This window comes from Apteryx rowi, unplaced genomic scaffold (assembly GCF_003343035.1).
Source record: "Apteryx rowi isolate R43461 unplaced genomic scaffold, aptRow1 scaffold_16, whole genome shotgun sequence".
Classification (NCBI taxonomy): domain Eukaryota; kingdom Metazoa; phylum Chordata; class Aves; order Apterygiformes; family Apterygidae; genus Apteryx; species Apteryx rowi.
The window spans coordinates 1,229,309-1,250,308 of NW_020447863.1; the positions used below are offsets into that span (position 1 = coordinate 1,229,309).

The following is a 21,000-nucleotide window of genomic DNA, read 5'->3' on the forward strand; positions in this document are numbered from 1 at the left end:
GGACCAATTGTCAAAAGTCACAAAATATTCTTGCCTTTTCAGATTTAATACATACTCATGTTACCTTTAATTGAAGTATGTTGTAAATTATAGATTGACCTTTAGGGGTGGCATGGATTTTATTAAAATAATAAATTTACATGTTATTGTAATAGATTTGCATTGAAAAGCTTGCGGGCAATTTGTTTCGGAGCGCATGCCCTTTTCCATATCCTGATATTCCTAGTAATTTACCTTGTCATCCTGCAGAGGGTGCTGTACCCCCACTGATTGGCTATTTAATACCGAAGGAATTGGTGTCCTGTTCGAAGAGTATCATGACAAGATGTTGCGCCCTCCTGCATTTGTCTCAGCATGAAAAGAACATATAGGCTCTGTACTCGTAGTTGTCTACATGAGATTAGTTAGAATAATCAAGAGTGAAGCTGGTGAAATGACCCATACATTAAAAACTCAGACTTCGGGTAAAGGAAGGAGAAAAGTAAAATATGGTATTTAAGCCTGTGCCAGAATGATTATCTGGCTCAAAAATTAAATGATCTGCATTTAAATGCTTTTAGTTTAAAAGGGACCATTTTATTAGTCTGTCAATAAATGGCAATGTAGTTTCGGGGCTATGGGATTGTGAAACAGCGTATTTTGCACGCAAATAACCAACGTGAAAAAGACTAAGATCTGATTTTGTGTGTGTATTTTGGGTTAGAATTTGGCAGGTAGTGCTGAGGTGACATTAACATATGTGCTAGGAGAGGCATTTGAACAGACACAGAAGGACGTCTCCTTCTCGGGTCCTTCTTAAAATGAGCCCATCTTTCTTGGTGAAGCTGAAGTGCAAATCAGATAAGCGTGCGTGTTGGCTCCTCTGCGGGGCACCTCCTAAAGGTCTGACAGCCCTTAGGAGTCTATTTCTTGGCTTCAGGTTGGGAGGGAGGAAGAAGGAGGAGAGAAAAAGGTTGTTTTTGCGCTGTCCTCTGAACATCTGCTTTCTCCGAAAGAAGCAGCCTCACTGATTTCAGCCTTCGGGGCTCCAGGGATCTTTGCAAACCAAGCATATCAGTGGCTCATTTAGGAAAAACATTCTCAAGGTTTTCAGTCTCCAAGGAAGTATTTTAAACAGGCAGCTTATTCTCAGAAGACTTTTTTCTAGCCTTAAGCCCCTTATTTTCTTTTAATATTTTGTTGAACATTAGGTTGTATTCCTTGGAGCACAGAAAGTTTCCTTTCAGCCCCTCAGACATAAGACCATAAGATTCAAACTGCAGTCAGTTGCTGTAATAGTGTACTATAATCTGTCGGTCTTAAGTAATAGTTTCATTGTAAGAAACATCAGTTATTAAGCTGAATATTGGCCTGGGAAAGGCATACATTAGAAAATGTTGAGTCATAAAAAATGGTTGCATTGAGTGGATAAGTTATAAGCACAAATAAGTTTAATTTTAATACACAAAGGTAGGGCTTGACCTGAAGCTTCATGTTGAAGATTAAACCTTAACAATTTTTTTAGAGTAGCTAATATTTTCCTTTCTTTTCTGCCTAAAAAACCTGTGAGTAAATGTGGTGCTTTTGAAGTCCAGTGGTTACAGCCAAATTGTATTCTTTTGTCATGCGTATCCTTGCTATGTACCGCAGTTCTTTCCATGTCTTCCTCCAGCTTTCAGATTATCTTTACTTTGTGTTGTCCTAGAAAACCAAGTTCTGAGTGAAAACAGAAAAATAATTCAAACATGAGTCATGAGCTAGTTTGGAATATACATTTCTAATACTAAAAGTCAAGTATATTAATATGCTGCACCAGACAGTTTCTACATTTTTAAATTCACATATAAAACCTTTGGAGTTGTTTATACTGCTAGTGATTGGAAGATGAAATGGCTTTTCTCATTTTTTCCCTATATATGTACATATATATGCATACCTACATATGCACGCACATTTTATGCACGCTCAATTAAAAAACAAACAAACGACCAACCCACTGGTACATTCTCCCAGTGTTCTTAGGAGGTAAAAATAACACTCCCTGCAGAACTCTGTTTGCAATTGGGTTGACGTGCTGTGAGCTAAGACTTTCCAGCATGTGATACCGGGGAAGCAGGTTTCTCTTTTCATGTCATAAGTTTTAGCACTGCACTGTATATCCATCGAAGCTATAAATATCACATCAGTGACCTCCAGACACCGGTTTCTTTCCTTCCTGTGCATCGTCTAAAACTCTCTGTACCTATAATCTCGATTTACGGCTTTTTCTGTAACTATGCTCAAGATTCTGTTTTTCTTGTCTTAGGGTAATTTTTCTTTAGCCCAAGTCAGCCAAAATATTAGTGTTATACACAACAGTGCTATATTACTGCCTTAGTGCTTTAAAATTAAAAATTTTATCTAACGCAAGTTTGAACGCACTGTGCCAGTGCTGTGTCCTGTCTGTGGTTTAGATATATTAGGCACGGCATCACTGATATTTAGCATCATGCTTACGCGTTTCTACTGTTAAGGAGATTCTAGCAGCAGAGATCTTTAACAACTATCTTTTTCTATTAGATTAAGAAATGTTGCTATAAAACAAGATGATATAAATGTCCAATCTGGTTGAGATTCTATTTCAGAGGTTCCTAAATTTAGTTGTTTGGATGCCATCTGTGGTGCTGCAGAGGCCTGCCTGTGCTGTGGTTTTGTATGCCTTTATGCAGTCTCATGCCTTCTCCCTCTCTCTTTCCTTTTACTGCACACTGTCACACGAGAACCCCGATTCCATGCTCTGGCCTTTCCTGCCTCCCAGAAGTGTTGCACAGTGTGATTCCCTTACTCATTTCTCTCAGCTTGATAAGTAGCAACTGCCTGTACGGTTGGACTTTACGCTGTGGCTCAGGTCAGCAGCAGTTTGGGAACCTTTGTTTCAATTTACAATCAACGTGTTCCTAAAATATTATGTATTGCACAAAGACATACTACAATGCATATATGGACTCCCCCCAAAGCACCAGTCTTTCTTTGTACACTACCAGAATGTAACCAGGATGTGAGTAAACTATGTGCATGTTTCTGCATTGACTGTATACTTAGTTATATCTGAGCAAAACCAAGAAGACTAAAGCTTATTTGTGAAATGCAACTCCGAGGGCCTTGTCCACAGGGGAATAGTGGAATGTAGTAACTGCAGGTCATTTGCGATGGAAGCCAAAGTGGGATGAAAGACTTTCTTCATTCTCAAGTTGCTGTCTGAGAGGCTTTGCCAGAATGTGACTACTGGAGATAATAATAATTCTTTGTAAATAAGAGGTTTTCTTATCACTGCTATTAAGTAAGTATAGGCAAAGGTTAAATTCTGTCCTCTGTTGCCAGAAGCAAACTGGGAGAAGGAGGTAAGTCGTGTGAGCGGTACAAATATTCTCCATGACCTGTGCGTAAATGAAGCTCACGCAGCAGTGGTCTTTGCTTCAGAAACGAGCAACACGTGCATCTCATCCCTTGCTTTCAGTTCTGTCGCGGAGAGGTGACATCAAGCAAAGTGGATTCTGGTCTTGCTTTCAGTTACCCTGTTGTCAGGAACTGAACAGGTTTGCTATTAAAAAAGCTACATCTTCCTCCTTTTCTTTGCATAGGAAATATTAGTTATAGGAGATGGACTGGGTTCTGTGGCAAATAAGGAAAAAAGATGATTTGGCACCATTTCCTTTCCTATGGTAAATTTAGACAAGATAAAGCAGAGTGTAACCTTCAGTGTGACAGTAAGTCTCTTCATTGTAGAGCAGGCTAAATGTGCTTTCTTTAGAAAGTGTCTATTTCTTGGATGCTGGAGAAGAGCCTAAAATGTGTAGGATATGAAAATAAATTCTGAAAATGGGAGAATAAAGTAGGCACAATGAGACCATGTCCTGAGGATGGCAGTCCTTTACCAGAAGCGGTTAAATGATTTGTTTTGTAAAATTTGAGAAGAGAGGAGAGAGGGTTAAATAAAAATGAAGAAATGCGTAAGATACGGTTTTACTGTATTTAATATGAATCATTCCTGGTTTTATATTAATTTCCTTTGATCTTATTGAAGAAATCTAATTCAGTGTTTGTTACTTTGTATTACAGGCATTTTTTATTTTTCTTTTAAGACATGTCACTGACTTATTTATGCATGTTTCATATCACAGTATTTTTTTTGTGCTACATTTTCACATCATTCCATACTTTGTGTAGTTTCTTGAAATAACAGAAGGAACTGTGATGCAGACTGAAGATGGCGACAATGACAGGAAGATGCAGAACAGTCAATTTTCTGAGAGGGTCAGTGAGGTAGGACTGTTTCAAAATAATTATAAAATGTTTTTACCACCATGTTTCATACTCTGGGTACCTTATGTTACAGATTGATTTCTTTTCTCTGTATAGCTTTTACAAATTCTCATTTTCCTAGAACACAAAGTCTTTCACAAACAAAGCATGCTCTTCTTGCTATCTGATTTTGCTTTCAACTAACTGTTATCATAAAGAGTTTCTGAAAGCTTTTCCCTATATTTTTCTTCTGCTAGGGTTTTTCAGTTAGGAGAGCTTCTGTCCTGTTCCTTATTTTCTCCTGCTCTAGGATTCCCAGACTTCCTTAATGGGGCTGATAGAAAGTCCCTTGAAATTGTATTTATTTACACACATGCACACACACACACACACACACGCACACACTAATCTTTGCTTCCGTGGCAGTCAGGCTATGGCACAAATTGTATAAGATTCACTTGCTGCTGTCAGTGATGAAAAATTATTGTAAATCCTTCTTTGTGGTTGAAATACTTAATGTCATGGTAGCTTGTTAAAGAAGTCTGCATACTCCTATCATTCAAAAGTAATGGAGCATAAAGCATCACAGAATCAAAATAATTCAGGTTGCCAGTGGCCTAAGAATATCATAAAACACAATTGAAGTTGGACATCTCTGATTGTTTAAAAATGGTAATGTGCTAATGGCACATTTTGCTTAGTAACATTAAAGGATAATGATCTGTTCTTTGAAATTTGTAACTTCTGTGCTTCTGTTTACAAGGTATGCCCTCAAGTATTTGTCGAGGGACTCAAAGGTTGTCCTCATGATCTGGATAAACAGGTAAATGATGCAATGTAAAGACCCTCCTAATTTTTATTCATCTTAATCTCTCATTGCTAATGTCTACTGAGTAAACTGTATCCAAATGGACCCAGTCTAAGTTCTACTGTAATTGATACAGAAGTCTTTCATTGATTCAAATGATGATTGAAATATTGGAGCTAACACATGCAGAAACTTCCTAGGGCAGCTCTCCAGTTTAACATGCAAAAAGTTGGCAGTTTTTAAATACTTTGAGGCACATCCTGTCCTCATCATCAGGCCTTGGATATGGAGATCCTGGGAAAAAAATTAGTTCTTTAAAGACAGATGATTCAAACATGAACTAATAAAAAAATTAGCTGCAACTTGCAGGCAGCATTCCAGAAGCTTCGTACCTGGGAGAGTATTCACAGATAAATATCTTCAGGGAAAAGTACTTACTACTAAGCAAGTGATCACTATGAATTAACCATATCAAATAGATGTTCATTATTTTTATATTAATAAATAGGAAGTGAAATGTCTGTATATGCTTCATGATGTAGATAAAGGGCATCAGAAATTACAAAACCTGGTTACAAAAAAATTATAGCCCTGCATATAGTAGAACATACCTGACTAGTAAGAAAATATTTGCAATTTTTTAACAGATAACTCCATCAGGCTGTTCAGAGAGTTTCTGCAAAGATAGACATTATAGGAATCCAAATAAGCCTCAGTTTGAACATGATGCAGCTGGCAAACACTTTGGCAGAATAGGGATGAGCGAACATGAAACAGAAGAGAAAAACTTGCTCACATCTCTTTTAAGAGAAAATAGAACATCTGTACTTGAATCCAGGTAAGCATGAGGAATATGCACTGCTTTTGACAGTATTTCTATTTGAGAAGAGAATAAAGTAATTTTGCTAAAGTGAATTTAGATAATGGCACTGTCTAATTTACCTGAGAGATTGGCAAGGCGCCTTCAGAGCCATTTTAGTCTATCATGCAATTAAGTAATTAGGAAACATACTATTAGTAGAAATCCTTATGAAAAAAACATTACAAGAAAAAACTCTCCAAAGATATTGGTATACAGATATACAGAGCTTTACTGTAGGAACTGATTGTTCTCAGCATGGGGACTAGCAATGTTAAAAGGCTAAAATGATAATACATGTTATTGAATTTTTTTTTAATATTAAAATATCTGAAAGCACAGGCCAGTAAATGGTGTATGTGTGGGGGGGACACTATTGCTGTAAAAAGGATATGTGTATGCAACTGAGGATGGAGGAAAAGGAGTTACAATGACTGTTTTACAGTGTTAATTTTGAGTGGACATCACTGGTACACTTTGTGGCCTCAGTCCTCCTATCTGACCTGCCTGGACAGAGGTGTGCTGTCAGTCAGCAATTTAGGGAGTTGGGGCCATGCACACCATTGAGCAATTGGTTATTTCAGTGTAACCCCTTGTGGGACTGTGCTAAGATGATCCATGTTGTAAGTACTCTGATCAATTTTTCTGCAGGAAAAAATATTTGTGTACAAGCCTTAGCGTAACAAACGTGTGTGTGTGTGTGTGTGTTACACTGTGGCTTAATCAATTCCCAGCTCCACTGCTCATTTTCTTAGGAACTGGGCAATGCCAAGGAAGAAAAGGCCTATAGGGACATCGCACCCTGACTACTTTTTTTCCTCCAATTTCATGCTTAAACCACCTAATCTCCTGGCTGACAGTACTGAATCACTGCTTTGCTGAAGTTCACTCTCATTTTTCCATTCCTGCTTCTCTCCGGATTGTGATGACTGCACTGGGGGACTTCTTTCAGTGCCCCTCAGTATTGTTCCTTCAGCTAGCTACAGTGGTTTCTGGAGAGCTTTGGGAATGACTTCCATATATAGTGCATGCGGCAATGCTATTAGCAGAATATCTGGTGGAGTTGCACAAGTCAAATCCTGTCTTCTGTGTTCAACATATACTGCAATTGACTTTACTCAACCAATTCTGTATTTGTATATTACTATTTAAAACTCTCCAAGAGGCATGAATGGTTTTAGTCATCAAAGCACTAGTTAGTGGTAAATGAGGAGATATTACTCTCTTAGAAAATGAATATATAATGTTGTTTTATTTGTTGACTTGACTTAAAAGTCTGTTAATGAGTGATTCCAGCACCATCAGCTTTAGCACCGTCATTCCAGCACTCATCATCTTTTCTATGTTCGAGTATAAATGACCAGATTGACTGATGATGAGCTTGTGCTGTTGGGTAACTTAATTCTCATTAACGACATTAAATGCCAGAAAAATGCATAAAAAGCCTTGTTAGCATCTACTGTTTCAAATGCTAGCTATATAAATGCATTTGTTTTAAATGCCAGTTTGTAAGTTTGGTGGCACAAACAGCTCTTGCTGGACACATGAAATCATCTGTGGAATTTGAGCACTTGCTTATGTTTTAATTTCTATTCTTTTAGCTTCTGTTTCATTTAAGACATTGATTTCCAAACTGTTGTCCGCAGACCACTGGTTATCTGTGGGGCAGTTTGGTCTGTAGTGAGCTGCTTCTGCAGGCTGCTTTCTCAGTTTCCAACTTCCACATTGTATTAGAAATACATGAAGGGACAGATTTTCAGAAGAACTCAACATCTGTTTTCCGTAGAATTTTGTTTTTAAGGTAGTTAAATCAGTGAGTAAGCTTTTTTGAAAATCCATTCCTATTCCTGATATTGCTATATTATATAAGCACTTGATTTAGTTGCCAGGGATTTACTGTCTGTTCATGAATGGGAGAAGGGGCTGTAGAGTACATATGGTTATGAATAGGAAAAAAGCACTGATGAGATAATTTATGATATAACTCACGCTGTGAAAAGGTTTCCAAAACTCTGGTCTAATTGATTAGTGCGTAAAATAGAATCTCCTAGGAATTTCAAGTATGTCAAGACACTGCAAACGTGTTTCTTAGAAGGTGTTCTTGTTTGCTTAAATAAAAATCAAAATTCATGCCTTTTCTTTCTTCCTTCCTGAGTATAGCGGACAAGAACAAATGAAAATTGTAAATGAACTGTTAGATCATCTGAACACAACTGAGCAAGAATGTTCAAGTGAAGACATAGAGGAAAAGGATGAAAAAGATCTTAGGCAAATGATTATTCAACTAAGAACTGAACTCAAACATTTCAAGCAGGTCAATAAATTCTTAAAGCAGCAAGTAGAATTGAAAACAACTTTTGATGGGAAAGAGAAGCTTTATCCAGATACAACGCCACAAATTAATAAAGATATTGAGTTCTTGAAAGTGGAATTGAAAGATGCAGCTACACAAACAATGACTTTAGAGGGTAATGTCATGAGATTCAAATGTGAAGGCAAAAAAGGAGCCTCAAAAGAAACAGCAAAATATTCAAGATTAAATGCTGAAAAAGAACATCAGCAAGAAAATGTGTATAAGAAGGGCGAGCAGCATGAAAGACTTTTTTTTACAAGTAGAACAAATGAAGTAAGTTTATTTAAGATTCTCTTTTTAGTGCTTAGGGGATAGATGTACAGAAGAGAAAAATTTGTTTCATTTCTAATATTAAATCTTTGTGTAATTTTTAAAAATAGAAGAGGTTTGTGTCAAATATATTTAAGATAATTGTTCTTAGTGTTCAGAGCTTTTCATCCCATACTTCAGTATGCCTTAGAACATTAATTAATTGAGTTTCAATCCTCACTGGGACTTAGATACTGGTAAATATTATGGCTATTGGAAAGAGGGATAAATTGTAGCCTAATGGCCTGATTCTATACTGCCTTATATCTCTGCATAGATGCTTGGAAAATGTAGAATCAGAGCATTCTGAATTGATAACTTATTAAGTCTAAATGGCAAATGAGGTCTAGAAATTTGAAGACTTGCATAACGTCTCACAGCATGCTGGTGAAGAGTTAACAATAGATTTCAACAAACTTGAATTTTAATTCTTCAAAAAAAAAAAGTAGAATCACACCTGTCCTTTTGTTTTTCACCTATTTTGTTAAGGTTCAGTATACCCTTTTGATTCATTATTTTCCAGATTCCTCTCTAGTTTTACCAAATGCAACCTCAATGCAATCTCCTAGTTGCCTTCTTATTTGGAAAAATCCAGTCAATCTTTTATTTCTGAATAGCTATTATAAATAATTTTAGATAGCTAGCTGAACTGGACTTTGGGTAATCTGGACAACATGTATGTTTATACAACAGTCCTAAGAGAGCTGGAAATTGTTCAACATTATTAGTGCCTCTTAGTAACACTAGGAGGAAGTTCATCCCAACTGGATTTATTTTTCAGCCTCCAAATGGTATTGTATTCATGTATGTACAAAAGGAATTGAGTATGTCATTAGGAAAATGGAACTTGCTATTTTATTATTTTAAATTGTGTAAAGACTATAATTGCTAAGAAATGGATGTGGAAAGGTATTTCAGAATACATTGGGTGGTAAAAGAAATTACAGGACTTATGACACTGGTGGAGCAAATGAACAGCAGAGGAGCAGACGAAATCTATTTGAACACGCCATTATTGATTTTTATTATCATTACACACAATTTCATAACTCTCATCAACATATAGCATACTTTTTATGTTTTTGGAGATAGCACTGTTTTATGCTGTATGGTTTAAACAAGGACACATTTATTTTATGTGAAGGCTTCAAAAGGTGAGAGGCTAAAATGTGCTGATTACCACAGAGAAATTTAACTTCTCTCCCCAACTCCAGTGATGGGCTGTCCATTACACAGGCAATTCCACCTGAGCATAAGAAAACACTTCTTCCCTGTGAGAGTGGTTGAACATTGGAACCGGTTGCCCAGAGAGGCTGTGGAGTCTCCATCCTTGGAGATACTCAAAACCGGACTGGACGCGGCCCTGGGCAACCTGCTCCAGCTGACCCTGCTGGAGCAGGGGTTGGACCAGGTGATCTCCAGAGCTCCTTGCCCACCCCAACTGCTCTGTGCTTCTGTGATTACAGTAGGAAATAGGAACCCTGTGGAAGCAATGTATAGAGTATATGAGTGAAGAAGCTATTCTTATTCAACCTCTCTATGGTAAAAAAAAATTCCTCTGTGGTTGATGCAAAGCTGTGTTGATTTGCTCAGAGATATTAAGGAGGACAGGTAGGAAGTAAGGCCTGTCGGAAGCAAGGCAAACACATTCAGGAGTTTGTGAAGAGATAAGAGGATCCTCGTGTAATAATAATAATAATAAAAGCTACCGAGCTCTCAAACCTTTATGATATAACTCATGAGTCAGTTTGGGTAAGAAAATATTTTCCTAAGGCACACACAAATTCAGGCTGGACTGATACACCTAGTGATTAAAGCCTTTGCTATTAGGTGGTGAATTTGCTGTCTCAGTTCATGGGCTGGAAACCATACAACTGTGTGGCTGTGGATACATAAACAGCATTTATTTACTCCCAGAAAATTGAACCAGTGGGATAGCTGTTTTCCTCTCTGAATGTTTGTTTTGCATGTTACAAGGGTATTGCAATCTAATTTTCAAAACTATGTAATATGACAGCTGACTGATTTGACTGGAAAATTTTTTATTTTTGTTTTTCCTGGGATGCTTTTTCATACTACCTTAACCTGAATGCGTACCACCTACCAGCCCCATATTTTATTCCATGCTTTTTTCAGACTGATTCTACACACCGGCCCAAGAAATCCCGTCTGCCCGTTCTGTTAAAATCATCTAGACCGTTAGGAATCGCGCCTTTGACCTCCTGTACGCAGAAGTCAGATTCGCAAATGCGGCATCGTACGGTGGCACGTTGTGAAGGTCTGAAAGCGTGTGAAGTACAAAACAAACAATTTCAGCCACAAACAAATGGAGAGTTATTAGTGAATGAGCTGGTAGCTGAAAACCTTCAAGAAGAGCCTGAACAGGAAAGCACATTGGTGAGAGGTAAATAAACAATTTCATTTAAAGAGCAGGCATAACAACTTGTAGTGCTGCTTGAAATATTAGCTCCCTTTCTTGTAGAAAGTAAAAACAGATCGCTTTTACGTAGGTACAATGCTGCTTAATCTTACGATTTTCTTGGGGAGGCAAATATATACCGAGCTTGAAAAACTTAGTGATTTTTTTCCTGTTAGCCAAATATATCTTTCCAGCTAAAATATAACACAGCTTGGTATGAATTTGAAAGTACATTGGATACATTGCATAAATTGTGTAATAAATGACAGTTTCACAGTGCACGCGTGCACACACATAAACACACACACACATATGTGTATATATATATATATGTGTGTGTGTGTATCAATGTTTAGGTAAATGAAAAATTTCCTTTATAGGATTCTAAGTCTAATGGAAAACTGCCTCTAATGGAGACAGGAGAGTATTGAAATACTGTATTTGTTTATGCTGCATAAATAAGTTTTTCCAATAATCCATTGATCAGTCAAGTCATCCATGTCTGTTTGCAGTGCGACTGGGTTAATTTAAACTCAGTTGTTGTCAAAATATATGGATCAGCAAAGTATGACAAATTGCAAGGCAGAGAACAATGTGTGTTACATAAAGATTCAGAGTGGTGAAAAAATGCGTTTAGCAGTACGATTAAAAGCTGAGTAGAGATGTAAAGAAGAGGTGGGGGAGAGAGGAGGTGTAAAGAAATAAGTTGCAGTCAAGTATCGAGTGAGCCAGTGTCAAAAGCAGCAGTTGCAGAGGTTTTGCTCTCAACAGCAACATCTTCGTGGTAAGGGGCAGATGTGGCAAGCGCTTAATTGTAAATACTAAAGTTGATAGGATTATAGCAATTAATTTTGGTAGTTGCAAAATCCATGGCGAATTCTGAGAGGGAAAGTACTTCTGACCTGGATCCTGAAATGATCTGGAAGCCCTTAGGACTGCAGCCCTGCCGTTTCCTCTCCATACTGCTTTCTCTACCCCAAAGTTGAAAACAGCTGTACTGCACATATAATAATTTCAAGACTTGACGCCATGGAGGATTGCAGAGGATTAGTTTATGATCATTGCTAACACTGGCGAAACTTTTTAGTCTTTACTCTTAGCTTAACACGAGGGTTTTAAAAATGCACTAAAAATTGATTAGCTGTTACATTACAAAGGGGGCTTGCGTATGTTCACCAAGTGATGCCACAACACTAAAATTTTGTGGCAAGATCTTCCTTTTGGATAGGAAGCCTTTGCCATTCTCATTCTTAGCAGTTATACTTGTAGGGAGTTCATGTATTTAAAAAATAAGTGAAAAAGCTGTTTGACACCACCAGAACTGTTTGTGTTATTTTTATGTAGTTGTTCTTCCTTAGATAATTTTCCTGTTCTGAGTTGTCACAGAATCAGGTTTTGTTTTTTTTTCTTAGTATCCCCACTTACTTTTTTCAGTCACTTACTGAACCCTTCTGTTCCCCCCTTTTTCTCCAGCTGATGCATTGATCAAACCAGATAACAGTGAGGTCCAGGTGGAGTCACAAGATGTTGCATCTGATACCGGGGGCAAAAATGAATATGCGATGGGCAAAAATCAGCAAAACTGTCAAGGTAGAGCATTTATATGGTGTAATATAAAACAGGATTTTAAAACTATGGTTTCTTCTAAGTTGTGCAAAAACATAATTTAGTGTGGGTAATTGTCTCCTTTACCATTATTTCTGGGTGTTAAATCTCATTTACTTAGCTAGTGCAGATTAATTACTCTAAGTATCCAATGTTAGTCATTTAAAGGTTTTGCTTTCAGAAGGATCAAAGGGATTTATGAGGCTTGTTTCCAGTAAAAATAATGAGTTTTGTGCCTAACCCCGATCCAGACTGCAAATGCCCTAACTTCTGAACTCTTCTCTGAATTAGATCTTTGTTACTTTATGCTTCTGCATCTAGTTATGAACTATTGGACTGAAGCAATTGAATGATGGAATTTTGCTTATCTGAATTATTTGAAGGCATTGAACTAGGTTGAAACCTAATGGAATCATTTAATGAAAATGTAAATAGGCTTAGAACTGTGTTATGTGTTTCTACATTTCTATTAGTCTTTTTTAGGATGGCTTGAATCTTGTAGTTAAGCTGATGTATATGGAGTACAAAGTAATCGGCCAATTTTGTAGTTCTTGGTCACATGAGTAATTTTACTCATGTGAGTAGTTTCATTGAAGCCAGTCACTTGGTTTGCAGAGTCATGTTTTATGTGTGCGCTTTGTGTGTGTGCAAACATATATTCATAGAGAGCTTATTAGTTCTTCTTTAATTAAGAGCAATGTCTCATTAAAAACTAAACCAGTATTCTAATCAGAAACATTGCTTCCCTAGTATCTGTTTTTATTTTCTGTTTGTTTTATCAGGAACATTTGCATGAAATCAGGATTCTGGAGTTTAGGAGTTCATCTAGTATCTGTTTTTTTTCTCTTTTTTTTCTTTTTTCATCTGAATCTACAACCACCTGTGACATCTGTTCTACTGCAGCAACCTGCTGCAAAGTCAAAGTATTATGCCTTTCAGATAGAGAAGAAGCAGGAGAAGATAATGAACTTAAATGTTATGTTTTCTTATTCAGTGTATCTTCTTGATTTCTGATGCAGGGGAGTTTGCTTGGAAGCATTTCTGTCCTGTGATTCTATCATAACAGAAATGACGTAATGACATGAAAAATGGTATTCAGCAATCCATATATTGCATAGAACAGCATCCTGCCTTAATTTCAAATATGTTGATATCCCAGTATCGCAACTTCGATCTTTTCTTGCTTTTAGGCTATATTTACTCAAGAGCAGAAAACCCCAAATCAGTAACAGTGACTGCCAAGCTACCTCACAATAGATGAAACTATTTTAATTTTGTTATTAGGTTTAGGTCTTTACATCGCATTGTTTGAGATTGACTTCTAAGCATGATACAAACTGTTACATATGAATAGAATTGATCTTTTCCTTTTCTTTTCAGAATTCTTTACTGTTAGAAAATTCAGGATTTAGATTTTTTTTCTTTTTTTTCCCCTGAAGCTATATTTTGGACTGTCTTGTTTTTAGGGTAATTGGGGCTAGACACGGCATTATATCTGTCAAGAATTTATTTCTTGTCACGTTATTTTTCTACAAAAGAGTTTCTTACTTCAAGCTGCTTTGAAATGAGCACTCCCATCTTAGAATAGTATATATAAATTTGTACAGCACTTCTGGGCAGACAGATACATCGTATGAAAGCATCAAAATGGCTGATCGACCCAAAATGTAAAATGCAGTATCCCAAAAGGGAGGTTCTAAGTCATAGTGATCTCTTGCAGAGTTAGGAGAAGAGGAGAATTTAATTTACTGGTAACCAGAAAATACCATTTTCTTAGATGCTTACACATACAGCTCTCAACTTACACAGAACTATAAGCATAGAATATATGTAGGAATATATAACTTTTATTGGTCTGAGTCTGGGTTGATTGCATTACTTATGAATGGCAAAGTCAACTAGGAGCTGTCCTGTGTGTGCCAAGTGAGTGCCAGGAAAACCTTTAACACCAAACTTTTTTATGGATTTTGTTTAGGACACTTTTTAAAAAGAAGCCATTAGAGCTTCTTTTTCAAGTTTTACTCTTTTGTTGATAATCTTTTTAAACTTCTGCTGGCTTTATGTTCCAGTTGGTTTTGTACAGATTTTTGAAGTGAGGAGAAAAAGAATATTTAATTAGAATTTTTAGGAAGAGCTATTTGAAGTCATAGAGTCTACTTTTAAATCTCAATGCCTTATGTTTGAGGTTCTCATCTTTGTGGCTGGAAAGGACTGGACTTCATCAGTGTCTCTGATTCAGGACTGAATATAGCAAATGTAAGTTTAAATCTTTTAGGAAAGGAAAGGAGATATATTTTGAATATTGGTTATTTGAAAGCTGATCGGGGGTTGGAACATTTGATGCACAAGTTGAATTAATGGGCAGATCATAGAAAGAGGTTGGAAGTCCAAAACAAGTATAGTATAGTTCATAATTATTCCACATTTTTACTCTGTTATTATAGAAGCAAATGAGTTCATTCTAGTGCTGTTAAGAACAGAATGGCAGATAGATAAATATTAATGTTCACACACAAGCCTCCTGTTTTTCAGAAATTGAAAATCATCATAACCTAAGCAACATGAATATCCAGCATTCATTAAAAGAGATAAATGAAGAGTTTTATTCCAAGGAACATGAGGACATTGACTCAGCCACAACTTACTCAGGTTCCAAGAGCCTGCTTTCTCTCAAATTAAGTGTAACAAGTACAGATGCACTTGATGACTGTGAAGTCATAGATGATATAGAAGAACTGAAACAAAGAATTAAGAATATGAAGTCTGAGCTTGAAAAGTACAAAATGTTCGTGGTTCATTTACAGACCTCTAACCAGCTTTTGTCAAGTGATATGTCCAATATAGTTCTGAGTGACACAGCCTTGCCTGTGGAAGAACAAGTTATACAATTGCAAGATACTGCTACTGCTATGCAAGAAACTAAAACATATTCTAGTGTACATCAGCAGATGGGTTATGAGATCCACACAGAAAATAGGAATTCGCAGACCTCAGAAACACCTGATACATGGACAACACAAAATCTTAAGGATGTACTATCAGCAAATGAGGCAGAACTCGAAAAAGAGCAAATTGCAAATATGCATCTTCTTGATGAGGTGTATCGTCTTCAAAACAAACTTAGAGAAGCATCACCATCCAAGTGAGTAATGTCATTACTGTTTCAGGTTCCTTTTTGTAAACAGCAACAGCAATAATATAGGAAGGTAATGTGAAGATCATTTTATTCACATACAAGCACATTGTTACGGTAAAGGCTAAATTTCACTAACATTAACATAAAGCAACTGAAATGTTTAGTTAAAAGATGCCTTGAAATAAAAAATACTATTTTTCTTACTACAGAAGTCCTCCCCTGCTCTATAATGATTCTATGCCAGACTTATGTGTCTCTCCCCACACCCCAAACCCACAACTTTCTTTGCTGCAAGATGTGGTCTCTTGAGCTTGAGTCAGCTCTCTTCAGGTTACTGGCTGAGAAGGGATGACCTCTAAAATCGGTCCATTACAGTTTTGCATCACTCAGATTTATTTTTGCTAGTGACAAAAATAAGAAAATTCAACATCAATTCTAAACCAGAAATACTTCTGTGGACAACTGACTGACAGATTCATGCTATCCCCTCTGTTTGTGTGACCACACTTTATGTGTAAAATAAGAATTTTAGACTCTGGTTATAATTTATTTTGCATTGTGTGAAGTAGTACCTTCCTTTGAAGGATGTGAAGGTAGATATGTATTGAAATTAATGAATGAAGTTTTATAGCATAAATTCATAAGCTGGAAAATCATTCATGTGAGGCTGGAAAGTATCAGTCTTGCTTTTCATATGGAAAGACTGAGAGCAGCAATTTGGATAGCATATATATAAATCACAGACATTAAATGTGGTCGCATAGTACCAAACTTCTTTTCTGGCTCTGGTATCATTGCTTTCCTGAGGGTCTTTACAATGGAAGAGAATGGTATTCAGCCCGTTGGCTTTCTTCAGAATGCTTGAGTAGAAATATTTGGAGACATTGAGCAACCACCACCAGGGACAACAATATCTCTTTTAGTATTGCTATTGTAAAGTACACTCCTGATATGTAGTTCATATAAATTTACATACTTTGAAAATATACCTCATCTGTGTTACAAAAGAAGATCTAATTGTATAAATTAAGGAATGAGACAGTAGGGATTGCTGCAAAGTTTCTATTGCCACTGTCTGGGATAACTGCATAAGTCATAAGTGACTGACTGAAAAAGGAGTTATGTATCTCTTCCTATACAAATGAGAATAAGAATTCCATAACAACCCACACTGTGGTAGTTCTTGTTTATGCCCCATATTTTGTTTAATTCCCCCCACACACACACTTTTTTCAGACCCTCTGCCTTTTTCTCTCCCTCCGCTAATGTGTATGCTTCTGTAGAAAGAAGTGTATCAGTGACACAGACAGTTGCAATATAAAGAGGACCTGTATGTTCACAAGTGCAGAATGAATTCAGTTGATTTGAGTTGAAATTTATATCCTGGCTTGTGAAAGACAAGACTATACTATGTCATGGTCATGTCTCTGGTAATAAACATACAGAGAGGTCTAGAATTTGTCAGACTGGATGAACCATCAGCTCAGAAAGTCCAATAGTGGGCTCCTGGTAGCCAGTATATAAAGTTTCAGAAGAATGGACAGCTCCATCTGCTCTTCTGTAATGAATCAAAAGAACCAGTTAGGAAGAACAAGTATAATCTTAAAAATTCTTTTCATGTATTCACTTTCATTTGTTTTACTTTAGCACTTTTACATGCCATCCAGGTTATTTCCAGGCAAACAAACAAGTTCATCATTCTAGTTTCTGCCCATCTTATAAATGAAGCAGTTAGGTAAAGAATAATAACCCACAGGTTATGCCCATAAATAGAAAACTCAGCAGTTAGAGACAATACATTTGTCATTGTGGCTGTAAGAGCGTTCTGAATGAAAATTGAGTAACATAAAATTAGAGCTTAGAAATACAATTTTAATTCACTTTATATTTAAATGTTATTTATGGTCAGAAAATTGCTTTCAAAGATAATTTCTTTTTCTCAGATATGATTCGTTAGTTCATTCACAAGCTCGAGAACTCTCCTTTCAACGCCAACAAATTAAAGAGATCCGCAGCAGTTGTGTCACTTACCATCAACATCTGACCAGCCTTATTAAAGCTTTTGAGGAACTGCTTCAAGCCAGTGATGTAGATTATTATGTTGCTGAAGGCTTCCGTGAACAGCTGAATCAAAGTGTACTATTGTTTGAGAAGCTAGAAAGGAAATTCCTGTATGGTAAGTAACAGTATTTTGGGCTTCTTGTCTGAGGTATATTAACAGTCTCAAAATTTCAAGGTATTTCCACTGAAGTCTTTCCATTAGCTTAATTCACAGTTGGTATTTAACACAATCTGTGTTTAACTAAAAAGAAAAATTGCAGGTTTCTGAAGGTTTTTCCCCTGTAGTTCAGGCACTTGCAAGAAAGGTGAATATGCTGCAGAGAGCTGAGCTACGTTTTTCCAACAAAAGACGAAATTATCATATTGTAGTCCATCTAGCCAATTTTCTGTGGCCAGTGCTTTGGAAGAATCCACCAGGAATCTTACACTGGACAGTTATGGAGGATCAGTTATGAAGACAATACTGTACTGATTTCTATGTTATTTGATATTCTCATAGAAAAAACAGAAGTGAATTGTATGCAGGTAGAAAATCATCTGTCACTGCATGCACCAAGAAAAAGAGGCTTAGGCTTCATGGAGAACCCCACCCAAGTTGCTCACTCTAGAAGATCAGAGTAGGAGTGAGGAAAATCTGTTTGGTCTGGAGGCAGAGGAGAATACTTCCTTTCAGAATTTTGAACAGCTCATAAAATTAAGAAACTGTTGTACTGAAAATCAGTGTCTATCTGAGGCTTTCTGCAGGGCAAAATAATAGAATGGGAGCCTCATGAGCAGGTGTTCTAGGAGAAGCCAACACGGGAAGTGTTGTCTTGGTGGGAGAGAATTACCAGTGCTAAATGGAGTCTATACACCAGAAGGGACATATTGTAATGCGTGTCAGTAAGTAAAGCCCTTTTAGCGATCAGTGAGAATTTGCATATTGTCTGGAAAATGGGAGTTTACACACCTGAAAATGCTCTTGTCCTGTTGACTGTTTAATGCAATTTGTACCTATTGCTGGGCAAAACATTAAGTTGGAATAGCAGAGCCTTAAATATCTAAGAAGCCATCTCAGGAGCTTTATTATTCCTTACATTTTTAATTATTTTGTCTGAGACCTGGACCTTGCTGTCAAATGGCTTGTCTGGTTAAGAAAAGGGAGGTTTATGTCCTTCATAATAGAGAGTTAAAATGTCACCATATGTCATAAAATAGTCATCAAAATTGACATTTCTCCCCTGAGGAAAAAGAGGGTCATGCATATTACCTTCACCCCTTATTTTGAAGAAAATTAGTGGCAAAGCGATGGAAAAGAAATGCTAACGTAAGTAAAATGCAGCAAGAAAACCCTTTTCTTATTTTCACAAGGGTGACCTTTTCTGACCCAAACTACTGGCAATACTTCCACAGATGTCAGCTGCAAAATTGACATCTTCAGTCAAACACTTAGGGACCCTGACTCCTATATCTTCCGGCAATTGGTTCTAGAAGATCACTTTGTTCAGAAACATTCAGGGCCCAGCATACAGTGGTCCGTATTCTGCCTTTCTTTAAAGAGAGTGGCAGCATGTTGCAGTTTTGATTGGCTCATATAAAGGAGCTGTATATGAGGAAAAGGTATTATGGCTAGTGTGTCATAGCAGTATAATAAAAGATTGAGTCTATTCAATGATTTCAGTGGCTGCAGAGATTCTTTGCATTACAAATAAGAAGATTGTGTAGTGAATAAACATTAAATGCCTTTAAAAAACCCCAAACCAACAGATGGTATCCTATATACTATGAAAAGTCACTGACAACTGAGACAATTCAATATATCTAACACAATGGTGTTGCATTGAATCACACATTAAAATAAAATGATGTTTGTAGGGTTATAAAGAACATTCAGCTTGCTAAGAATTGACTGTAAAGAAGAAGCATAAACAACCGTCTGTCTCTGCATTTCCATCCTGACCTTCAGTTCATTCCCCTGAAATTTCAGCTGTGCAGCTCTTACCTACCACTTTTGCTTAATTGCAGAAAAATTTTACAGTACGGGGAACGAAGGTGACACCACAAAATTCTTATTTCCTTATTCAAATTAGTGTCTGAGTTCAGGTCTCTAGCACTGAATCGTGCTTATGGTCACATGCTATGCCTCTGAGAGTATTGCAGGCAAACGCCCGTGTGTGCCTGTTTATTAAGGACAGTTGGTTAGCCTGACTGCAGGTGGGCAAAATCCAAGTGAGATGGAATTGGTTTTTTTATGTATGTTTTAATGAAGAAGTAATGGTATGTACCCCTAATTCTTCTTTCATGATGCAGCACAATGTTTTACATTTGTATGTTAACTAAAACAGTAAGGCTGTAAAATCTGGCACATGTGGTACATAGTCATCCTTAATCATTTTTTTGAACTCCAGGGCAAGTTATTGCTTCGTTACTGTGCTATAAATGGCTTTGCTCATGTACAGCATTTGGCATTAATACACACGCTGCGTTGAATATCTGTTGACTTCTCTAAATTCTCTTTTATTTACTACTCTATATATTTCAATAAAATTTTTAAGATGGAAGAGAAAAAATATTAATTTCAATATCTGTTTTTAATCAGATATTTCTGTTTTGCAGGAGAATCAATAGGTACTGAAGTTACTAAACTTTATGAATTATCTCAAAGGTAAGAGCACTACCGAATGTTTGTTAAATATACTATTGTTTGATAAGTTGGTAAGGATGCTCCACGTTCTGTAGCACAACTTCAACTGTATTACTTTTTGGGAGGGCTTTTTCATATGTTGCCTGTTTCATTAATATCCGTTTTTTAATGAAATATTCATAGAAAACAAACTCAGGCTTTTTTCCCTACATCTCGGCAAACGACTGAGATACTGAAGTGAGGCATCATGCTACCAAGATTGTTCCTTTCGTTAGCGCACCTAAAGCATTCACTAGTGTGCTGTGATACACTGGTGTGTATATTTAGGCTTTATCCTAATTGCAGCTGCTAGAAGGGACAGTCAGCTACCTTTCTGTTTCCATGACCTTGGAGCTGGCTCAGGATTGCTGAAGTACAGTGCTGTCTAGCTTCCTTCTCAAAACCCCCTTATGCTGAAGGTGAAGAGAGCAGGTGTTGTTATGCTGCTCTGTGTTGGTTTTATGCCAGCCTGGGATTCTCTGGTGCTACAGAAATCCTCAGCTGCCCGTTCAAGGCAGCTTTCACTCC

At 36.9% G+C, this 21,000-nt stretch overlaps 1 protein-coding gene across 4 annotated transcripts in view; it reads left to right on the top strand.

Moving 5' to 3' along the window:
- CDK5RAP2 (CDK5 regulatory subunit associated protein 2) overlaps positions 1–21,000 on the top strand; it is an 83,731-nt gene that overhangs the window by 41,721 nt on the left and 21,010 nt on the right. For all 4 annotated transcript variants that reach the window (XM_026059597.1, XM_026059600.1, XM_026059598.1 and 1 more), the window contains 9 exons: positions 4,186–4,281; positions 5,024–5,083; positions 5,716–5,906; positions 8,088–8,553; positions 10,726–10,993; positions 12,482–12,598; positions 15,146–15,755; positions 17,693–17,925; positions 20,406–20,454. In XM_026059597.1, coding sequence (XP_025915382.1) covers positions 4,186–4,281; positions 5,024–5,083; positions 5,716–5,906; positions 8,088–8,553; positions 10,726–10,993; positions 12,482–12,598; positions 15,146–15,755; positions 17,693–17,925; positions 20,406–20,454 — 2,090 coding nt within the window. The remainder of the gene's footprint in view (positions 1–4,185; positions 4,282–5,023; positions 5,084–5,715; positions 5,907–8,087; positions 8,554–10,725; positions 10,994–12,481; positions 12,599–15,145; positions 15,756–17,692; positions 17,926–20,405; positions 20,455–21,000) is intronic.